This window comes from Homarus americanus, unplaced genomic scaffold (genome assembly GCF_018991925.1).
Source record: "Homarus americanus isolate GMGI-L3 unplaced genomic scaffold, GMGI_Hamer_2.0 scaffold10706, whole genome shotgun sequence".
Classification (NCBI taxonomy): Eukaryota; Metazoa; Arthropoda; class Malacostraca; order Decapoda; family Nephropidae; genus Homarus; species Homarus americanus.
In genome coordinates this window covers 1913-12160 of record NW_024748241.1, presented here as the reverse complement: position 1 = coordinate 12160, position 10248 = coordinate 1913, and the positions used below count along the sequence as shown (strand labels likewise).

At 41.0% G+C, this 10248-nt stretch overlaps 1 protein-coding gene across 1 annotated transcript; it reads right to left on the bottom strand.

The window, feature by feature from the left end:
• Positions 1-2275: 2275 nt before the first annotated feature.
• On the bottom strand, positions 2276-9711 carry LOC121880226 (cytochrome P450 6k1-like). The gene is made up of 5 exons (XM_042387386.1): positions 8989-9711; positions 7086-7304; positions 5325-5385; positions 4022-4212; positions 2276-3482 (listed from the first exon to the last, which is right to left on the bottom strand). The coding sequence occupies exons 1-5, from the start codon at positions 9698-9700 to the stop codon at positions 3316-3318; spliced, it is 1350 nt and encodes a 449-aa protein (XP_042243320.1). The 5' UTR covers positions 9701-9711; the 3' UTR covers positions 2276-3315.
• Between the last annotated feature and the right edge of the window lie 537 nt (positions 9712-10248).

Sequence of the window (10248 nt, the reverse complement as noted above, 5' to 3'; positions counted from 1 at the left end):
ACTTGGCCTGCTCTTATCATGAACCAAGTAGTTGTTAAATTTGTAGGACAACGTTACGTGGTGACTGGTGCCAACGGGGGCTAGGTGCTCCAGCTTGGCCACCATACCCTCTTCGTTAGTTATGATGAGGCCCAGTGGTTTGGGTGTTTGTTTACCTCTGTAGTGAATCGGATCTTTAACATGTTGGAATAAAAAAATAAAACATTCTGAGTTTATACAAAAAGACTTGCAGGATTATTAAGATAATCTAGTGTAATTTGATTCCTTCATGACATGGAGTTAGCTGGAGTTGAGCGCCGTTCCGTAGTCTGTTTGGATTAAAAAACTACAATTTGGAGATCTGTAGATACATTCAGTTCTTCTCAAACATCTTCCCCCTGTATTCTCACCTGGTTGGCTCTAAGGTCCTGTCTAGTAAATATAACCACACCGCTCTAACAGGTTGCTTGAGAGAGGTTAAGTGAGACTTAACCATAAATGTGAAAATGTTACGTGTGCTCGTTTGCTTCTAATAATGATAATTGACCACCAGTTCATTCCTATTCCTATGTGTGATTAAGGTAAACAAAAATATATATTGTGCTTGAAATATTTTACTGACATGTTCGTGTGTGGGTTACAAATCAATGTGCTTTATATCTTATCCTTCATGAAATTTTTGTCGTTATACTTGAAAACCTCACGTGAACCCCCCGCCCCCCCGGAAATATTCGCCGGTCAGCTCATGAATACCTGAAACTGAATTGATTCAACGCAGCCCAAAAATAGTATTCTAAGTGATTTTCCAAGTTTCTTCAGTAATTCCGGGTGTATGACTCAACAATTATCAGGTTAATTAGTAATTCTGTAAGTTAATCAAAAAATTCCTACATTATTCAGTATTTTTCTAATTTAGTGATTTCTTTTCAGAAATTCTTTACGCTCCTCAGTACTGTTTATCTTAATGCAATTCCCTATCAGATGGAAGTGTGGATACTCCAGTAATACTTCTCTCCATAACCCTCCCCCCTCTCTCACCCACAACAAAACATAAAGTTCACACGTCACATTTATAGTTAAAAGTGTTATTCTACTCTAATGCTAAAGAACCTGTTCTGTTACCATACACATAGCCTTCATGACAATGTGCATTGGTAGGATCCGGAGTCGGACTGGCCATTGAGCCATGGGCCATGAGCCCCCCGCAGTCGGTCATTATGGGCTCTCCTTTCCTCCCACTTATTAAAAAAAAAAAAAAAAAATCTTCGAAATTAATTCAGGTATTACCCAGATTTTTAAATTCTAACTACACTGAGCCAACGACACGTGCACCAGGGGATGTTATTGCCAAGGTCTCTTCTCTCTATTAATTAATGGTGTATTGATGGATAGCCCAGTGAACACGACTATCAGGAGATGACCAGACGAGTGAATGATTCTTCTCAAAAAATGATAAACCTGGTGACTAATGCATATGTCATGGATGGCTATCAATACTAGCGGGGTGGAATGGGCCCCAACTATCAATACTAGCGGGATGGAATGGGCCCCAACTATCAATACTAGCGGGATGGAATGGGCCCCAACTATCAATACTAGTGGGGTGGAATGGGCCCCAACTATCAGTACTAGTGGGGTGAAATGGGCCCCAACTATCAGTTCTAGTGGAGTGAAATACGCCCCAACACAAAATTAAATGGCACGGCCCCCAAACAGTGCCCAGTCCGCCTCTGGTAGGATCACAAGTAGTAGTAAATAACAAGGCAATGTTGAACCACGATTTCATTCTCATATACCACATGGTAGTAATGGTAGTAATACTTATATGGCAAAGGTGAGAAAAAGAGAGAGAAAATAGTCAAGATACACTCATAACTCCATACCATAAAACTCATTGTTCAAGGCATGGAAAAAGTAAGTATACTATTGACTGTATTGTCAAGGGAGGCGACCTATTCCTGCCTCCCTGCACACATTCTCCTGGACAGTGGTAATAACAACGCAGTGAATGGAAGACGCAATGTGATCAGTGAAGAAATTTTATTCACATATTCTTCATCATATTACACGAAAACAAATACCCTGTAATAATAATTGTATAAATGGGGTAAAAATAGAATAAATTTTGTAAATGGGGTAAAAATAGAATAAATTGTATAAATGGGGTAAAAATAGAATAAATTGTATAAATGGAGTAAAAATAGAATAAATTCTATAAATGGGGTAAAAATAGAATAAATTGTATAAATAGGGTAAAAATAGAATAAATTGTATAAATGGGGTAAAAATATAATAAATTTTATAAATGGGGTAAAAATAGAATAAATTGTATAAATGGGGTAAAAATAGAATAAATTGTATAAATGGGGTAAAAATAGAATAATAAGAGACGACTGTAGATCCTTACTTCATATACCACAGAAGTAACAATGACAAATTTAGGAACGACAGCTAAGTATAATGTTGATCCCTGATGATACTAGGAACAGGTGGTATAATGAATGTATTACTGGTAAGGAATCTATCAACGTATGTATTTAACTGAATCAAACGAACTGCAGCGAAACTCAGCGCATTTATGGAACTAGAGATTAAAGAAAAGTTATTTATTTTAGTTTTAACTGGGCTAAGGTTAAGGTCACAGAAGGTCAAAATAGGGCAAAAATTAGTGGTATTTTTTCTGGTGAGAGGTCAAGTTTAATCTACGCAATGAAAAGGCACATTAACTTCAAATTGAGAAAACGACTGCTGAAAGATTTTATATGGTAACGACTGACGTATGGGTCAGAAGTGTGGACACCTTCGGCAGACACCAGCAAGAGAGTTGGGGGTCTTTGAAATGTGGTGTTATAGGGTAATACGAAGAAGAAGCTACACAGACAGGAAAACAAATGAAGAAGTACTAAGATTCGCAAAAACTTCAAGAGAAATAATTGAAATGTACAGAAAAAGAAAAATGGGATATTTTGGTTATATAATTATGGACGAAGGGATAATAACAGAGATATTAATGGGCAAAGTTGAAGGTAGGAGGGCCAGGGGAAGGCAGAGACTGAGATGGATGAATGAAATTAAAAACTGGGTCCCCAGAGAGATACAAAATCTTGGAGGATCGGTAAAAAACAGCCCGAAAACGTTTAGAGCGGAAGTACTCCACTTTAAACGTTCTTGGGCCAACCCTCAGATATCAGGACGGTACTCTGATTGATTGAATTATGTATTCAAGATGATATATGAAAAAGCTAACTTGTTTCAATAAAAGTTTGGGTTTTCATAGAAAATTTGGTTATATCTGAGCCAAGTCAGGGTCACAATGGAAAGTCAAAATAAGGTGACTTATTGTTCGTCTTCGAGTGACTTGAACACGAGCATGATGTCATCTGTGGGTTTCATGGCCACCACGGACAATTTCAATTCTTCATGGCCAGGCGCCAGAGACATCTCAAACTTCAAGATCACCTTAGCCAATGCCAACTTGGCCTCCATGAAGGCGAACCTCATTCCTGCAAGAATATGAAAGACTATGAGAGAGAGAGAGACAGAGAGAGAAAGAGAGAGAGGGTCGTCACACCCAAGTGCAATGTTAACGTCACAAGCAGATCACAATAGAACACACAACTGCTGTGAAGAAGAACAAGAACAACTGAAGATATATGTTGCATATTAAGCTTTAGTAAGTTCTCATGACTTTACCAGATTATAGTATGAATTAAGCAGCTTGCAAAGATAAAGAAATAAATAAATTAAGTTACTTGTCTGTGTACAGTATAAAATTCTAAAATAAATATCTTCTCATGCGTATGGCCTTCCACTTTTTTGTATATAAATTAATCAAGTCAAGTTGGTACAGACAGAAAACTGATCTCAGCTACAGCACTACTGTACGGGTGAACTATTTTAATTTGAAACATCAAATTGGTCCTAAACAATTCGGAAAAATGGTCTCACACATTAATAGTTCTGGATTCCAGACCAAAAGATAAAGTGATATCAACATTTAACACAACACAGAGACCAATCATCCAACCGGTCTGGGACTTACCGATGCAGTTTCTGGGTCCAAGACCGAAGGGAAGGTAGGTGCCGCTGATCACATTGTGATTGTTCTCGGGCAAGAATCGGTCTGGGAGGAACTGGTCTGGGTTGGTCCAATAGCGAGGGTCATTTTGAAGACTCCAGACAGGCACGGTAACATGCTGTCCTTTCTTTAAGATAACGTCCGTACCTGGCAACCTGAGAGAGAGAGAGAGAGAGAGAGAGAGAGAGAGATTCACGTAAACTCAAACAATACTTTATAAAACACTGTATGACTGTACTGTATAAGTGCAAGGCTACAGGTGTATGATTTGTACAGGTGTATGACTGTATGGGATGTGTATTGATGCCCAAATCTGAGATCGTGTATACTGTATTTTTCCACCAAGGACAACTCCCTCCTCCTCCCACCACCCAGTGTCTTGTGTAAGGCAACCAATGACGTCAGCCCAATAGGGTGAGGTAATCTGTGATTGGGTGACACTCCTAGCCAACTTCTCTCGTATAACTGTATAGATGAGTGTATGACTATGGGTGGGTGTATGACAATGGGTGGGTGCATGACTATGGGTGGGTGTATGACAATGGGTGGGTGCATGACTATGGGTGGGTGTATGACTATGGGTGAGTGTATGACTATGGGTGGGTGTATGACTATGGGTGGGTGTATGACAATGGGTGAGTGTATGACTATGGGTGGGTGTATGATTATGGGTGTGTGTATGACTATGGGTGGGTGTATGACTATGGGTGTGTGTATGACTATGGGTGGGTGTATGACTATGGGTGGGTGTATGACTATGGGTGTGTGTATGACTATGGTATGGTGTGTGACTATGGGTGGGTGTATGACTATGGGTGGGTGTATGACTATGGGTGGGTGACTATGTGAGTATGGGTGGGTGTATATGGGTGGGTGTATGACTGACTATGGGTGGGTGTATGACTATGGGTGTGACTATGGGTGAGTGTATGACTATGGTGGGTGTATGACTATGGGTGGGTGTATGACTATGGGTGTGTGTATGACTATGGGTGGGTGTATGACTATGGGTGGGTGTATGACTATGGGTGGGTGTATGACTATGGATGGGTGTATGACTATGGGTGTGTGTATGACTATGGGTGGGTGTATGACTATGGGTGTGTGTGTATGACAGTATGGGTGTGTATATGACATTATGGGTGTGAGTGTATGACTATATGGTTGTGTGTGTATGACAATATGAGTGTGTGTATGACTGTATGAGTATGTGTATAACAGTATGGGTGTGTGTGTATGGGAGTATGCGTGTGTATGTATGACTAACCTGTAGTCTTGAGAACATTGTCGTTCAATTACTACTGCTATCGGGTTGAGTCTCTGAGTCTCTGTTCGGGAATAATAATAATAATAATAATAATAATAATAATAATAATAATAATAATAATAATAATAATAATAGAATTACTACTTCTTCTACTACAGTAATAATACCCTTTCTTGGTCTTGTACTGTACATATACAATTCTCAAGATTCACAAACCCATAAAACATATTACCTGGCAGAGCAATTAACACACCTGAAGATATCTTTGTCAGGTTAGGTTAGGTTAGGTTTCCATTTAACTTTGAATTAAATATTAATGTAAAATATCAACAAATTGTACATCACAGCGTAAATAGACACATCTCATTCTGAAGAGTTTCTCATACATTCACCTGAAAATTAGCCCCTAGATTAGTTCACCTGATGATTAAACACTCTGATGTTACCTTGGGTGGAGGGTTATGATAGGTTAAGTTAGGTTAACATTTGGGTGGTTAATTTTACGGTGAAATAGCTGGGAGGGTTAAACTTAAGGTGAATTAATCCGTCAGCAAAGGTCAACCACCGTCAGCAGGGGAGTCAACCACCGCCAGCAGGGGAGTCAACCACCGCCAGCAGGAGTCAACCACAGTCAACAGGAGTTAGCCACAGTCAACAGGGGAAGTCAACCACTATCAGCAGGAGTCAGCCACAGTCAACAGGGGAGTCAACCACCGTCAGCAGGGGAGTCAACCACCGCCAGCAGGGGAGTCAACCACCGCCAGCAGGGGAGTCAACCACAGTCAACAGGAGTCAACCACAGTCAACAGGAGTTAGCCACAGTCAATAGGGGAAGTCAACCACTATCAGCAGGAGTCAGCCACAGTCAACAGGGGAGTCAACCACCGTCAGCAGGGGAGTCAACCACCGCCAGCAGGGGAGTCAACCACCACAGGGGAGTCAACCACAGTCAGCAGGAGTCAACCACAGTCAACAGGAGTTAGCCACAGTCAACAGGGGAAGTCAACCACTATCAGCAGGAGTCAGCCACAGTCAACAGGGGAGTCAACCACCGTCAGCAGGGGAGTCAACCACCGCCAGCAGGGGAGTCAACCACAGCGCCAGCAGGGGAGAGTCAACCAGCAGGGGAGTCACAGTCAACAGGAGTCAACCACAGTCAACAGGAGTTAGCACAGTCAACAGGGGAAGTCAACCACTATCAGCAGGAGTCAGCCACAGTCAACAGGGGAGTCAAGCAGGGAGTCAACCAGTCAACCACCGCCAGCAGGGGAGTCAACCACAGTCAGCAGGAGTCAACCACAGTCAACAGGAGTTAGCCACAGTCAATAGGGGAAGTCAACCACTATCAGCAGGAGTCAGTCACAGTCAACAGGGGAGTCAACCACCGTCAGCAGGGGAGTCAACCACCGCCAGCAGGGGAGTCAACCACCGCCAGCAGGGGAGTCAACCACCATCAGCAGGGGAGTCAACCACCGTCAGCAGGGGAGTCAACCAACGTGAGGGGCACTGGCCACAGAGCACCGTGCCTCGGTTCGCCAGTAATTTCCCATGATTTTACAACTCTTCCATGGAAGCATTGATCCAATGTCGTTATTCCACAGCAAATTTAGTGTTGCGAGCCAAACGGTGCTCGGCTTTCTCTTGGTAACGCAGCTGAAGAGTAACCACGAGCATCTACTTTATTTCAAACCTCTAAAAGTATTAGTAAATAAAAAAGAAAGAATAAAAAAATATCTAAAAAGTTAAGTAACTGTTCATCACCTGAGAAAATGGCGTCTAAGAATGGCGCCTCCATGATGGTCTGGTAGGTAAGCGTGCCGTGTTCTTCCACTATGTCCCTCAGTTCCTGACGAAGTCGGTGCTGGAGGTGTGGGTTGCGGGCCAGGTAGTAGGAGACGAAGGCCATGGTGCCGGCTGTAGTGTCATGACCCACGATAAGGAATAGGACGGACTGAGCGACGATCGTCGAGTCTTTTATAGCTGGAAAGGAGAGACCAAGAGGTAGTGCTCAGCAGGAAGTGGTCGAGTTGTACTGTACAGTAATGTGAAAGAGCATCGAACCTAACCTAACCTAACCGAAAACGTTGATAATTTTACTCTTGGTGAGATATGATACAATTATATAATGACAAGAAACCTTTAGCACAGTCAAATATAAGTTAATCTCAGTTTCACGTAGTCTGGCCTAAACACACATGAGCTTATCTTATTATACCCCAGTCTAATATAACATAACCTAATCTAACCCCAGTATAACCTAACCTAACCTAACCTAACCTAACCTAACTTAACCTAACCTCATCCCAGACAAACTTAAACTAGCTTAAACGTATTCCAGTCTAATCTAACTTATCCTACTCTGAGAACATAATAAGAATGAAAGAAACCTGAGCAGCGTTAGGTTAAGAAAGGCTTTACTTGTACCTTGATCCCCCATACAAACTATTGCAAGTTAATAAAAGATCATTGTCAAACTGAACGTCCACACCTACAGTACGAGATCTTAACCCAAGAGAGTAAAACAGTACAGAGGAAAAGTCGTATTTTAAGTGACACCCAATGGGTTTCAAGTCTTGCAATCACATAAAACAAAGAAATAAATAAAATAATGAGAAAATGACGTCCCATGCTACTTAAGTTGCTACTTAATCAAAAAGCTTATTACGATGCTTGTTTTGTTTTTTTTGTCAGCTGCATGTTGTGTTGTACACTTGGCATTAATCTGTCAATGCATACTAATGGGAGCTCAGATTGGCAGCTAATAAATTCAAAGAACTAAACCTATCGTGAGCAGAATCTACACAATAAAATTCGTTGATTAGCGGTGTCACAGTATTTCCTTGGCACCTCTTAAAAACTTTAAATGAAAGAAATTACAAATACTGTGAAAAAAAGTTATTCTTTACATTGATACACTGTAAACTGTTAGGCCCCGCTGAATCTATTTGGAGATCAACAGCCAACACCAACTTTTAAGCGTGATTAAATTACAGGGGAACAAAATATTGTAATTTAGACAACAGTTAAATCTCGTGTGATTAGTCACTTTAAAACCCCGTCAAGTGCAGACAAAATATATTCTTTCCTTTTTAATTTTTCTTACATTAATTCCTAACCTTAAAGACATTTCTCATTAAATACATCGAATCTAATATTATTATCAATAGTGTTGCATTATTGAGTAATTCACGTACTGTATGTTCTTTAGTTTATAAGGAATTCATGCATATAAACAATAGGGTATTGTTATTGTACATCTCAGCTGATAAACGCTATGACCATATTTGGTGGCCTCTGTCTTGTGTTGACCAAAGATGTTCTATCAACTGTAATGTTTACATAAACATCGAATGAAAACAGATTATAAGTTATATCATTACCAGGAGGCAGGGGGTGACTTGAGGCTCCAGGTGGCGTCTTCTAACTAAGGCTCTGGATTTTCGAAGATTCGTTTATATAGTTTTAATTTTAATTGGTGATAATGCATATTATAACTGATTAACTTACAAAGACGGAGGCCAAGATGAGTACTAAACAGTGCCGATACTGTCTTAATTAACTGATCGCCTTCTGTTTGTCCCTCAGGGAGAAGAAAATCATCCTCCCAACCGATGCCAAATCTGAATTTAAACAAATACTAAACAAAGACCTGAACAACACTCACGATACTTAGGTGTCTTAGTGTTCGAGTTGCTCTGCTCCTCCCGCTGTTCTAGCAACAGGTCCAGGAAGTCTCCCCGCTTCACTCCCATCTCTCTATTCTTAATTGTCTCCTCCACCACGCGCTGGAAGAACAGGAACGGTGGAGTGGTAAAAGAAATCCCGATTGCATTCAACACTGAATTAGGTAGCGTTAACAGAGCTATTCCCCGTAATATTCCCCGCGCACTGATGGCGTTCAGCTCACTTGCTTTCTTGCAAAATTCTTCCTCCTCATTGTTGATGGAGTTGCACTCGATACCGAAAGCACAGGTACCTATAACATCCATGACATAACGGGCGTAAATTGTCTTTGTCTTAACGAAAGATTTCTCTTGGCAGTGTCGCTGAAGACGTTCTATTAAAGCATCTGCTTTCTCCTCCACTAGGTGGTACATTTGACGCATCCTGCCGGAGGTGAAAGTTGGGGACATAATAGACCTGACGCCTTTCCAGTGGCTGCCGTTGATGAGAAAAAGCATTTCTCTAAAGCATTCGTCTTTCTTGGAATTACTAATTGTCCTTCGTTCGCTGAAGTGGTCAAAGTCCTGAATCATAATGCGCTTGACTAGCCCAGGGTCACGCACGATCAGGGATGGCTTGAAGATCTCGTAGCCGCCTACGAAGTTGTTCCCTTCATTCTCGTGATACGTCTGGGTGAAGAGAAACATTAACATGTATTTAAATAACATGTAGATGTTATAGGATCAAACACGGGGGCACATTATGAAAATAGTTGTGGCGTCATGAACAAATAGTATTTTTCTTTTAAGTAAGACATTAGGATCTCGGTTCATACTTGTAAATTGTTTTGGGGGTTGAAATTCTTGGATGATGGCAGGTAAGTGTTGTCTTAAATCATGTAAATATTTGCTACTGTAGCTACTAAGGGTATTACAGCTGACTGATTTAACCAATAGCATTGTTATAGAATATCAACATTTGAACTAAGAAACTTAAGGACAAAATAAACAAGTTGTTTTACTTGAACATTTCTTACACGACAGTGTGATTAGAGTTAACAGATTGTTGATATTGTACAGAGAACTGTGAGAGGCTGTGTAGTGTCATGGGTGAGGGCAGGGCTGGTCTTTGGGGGTGAAGCGGTGAGAGGGACCCAGGCTCACCAGCAGGGGTTAAAAACAACCTCGGGTAATAAAGCTCATCTGAATCACAAATTCACCATATTGTAATACCGGTAAAGGCTAGTGCTACTTCAGAACAG

Bases quoted from the DNA above. Each gene is read 5' to 3' on its own strand.
- LOC121880226 (XM_042387386.1), bottom strand. From the start codon at position 9,700: ATGTTAATGTTTCTCTTCACCCAGACGTATCACGAGAATGAAGGGAAC. The intron at 7,305-8,988 runs GTGAGTGTTGTT...TCTCCTTTCCAG, and splicing joins CACTAAGACACCTAAGTATC to CTATAAAAGACTCGACGATC. The intron at 5,386-7,085 runs GTGATGAACAGT...ATTCCCGAACAG, and splicing joins CTTAGACGCCATTTTCTCAG to AGACTCAGAGACTCAACCCG.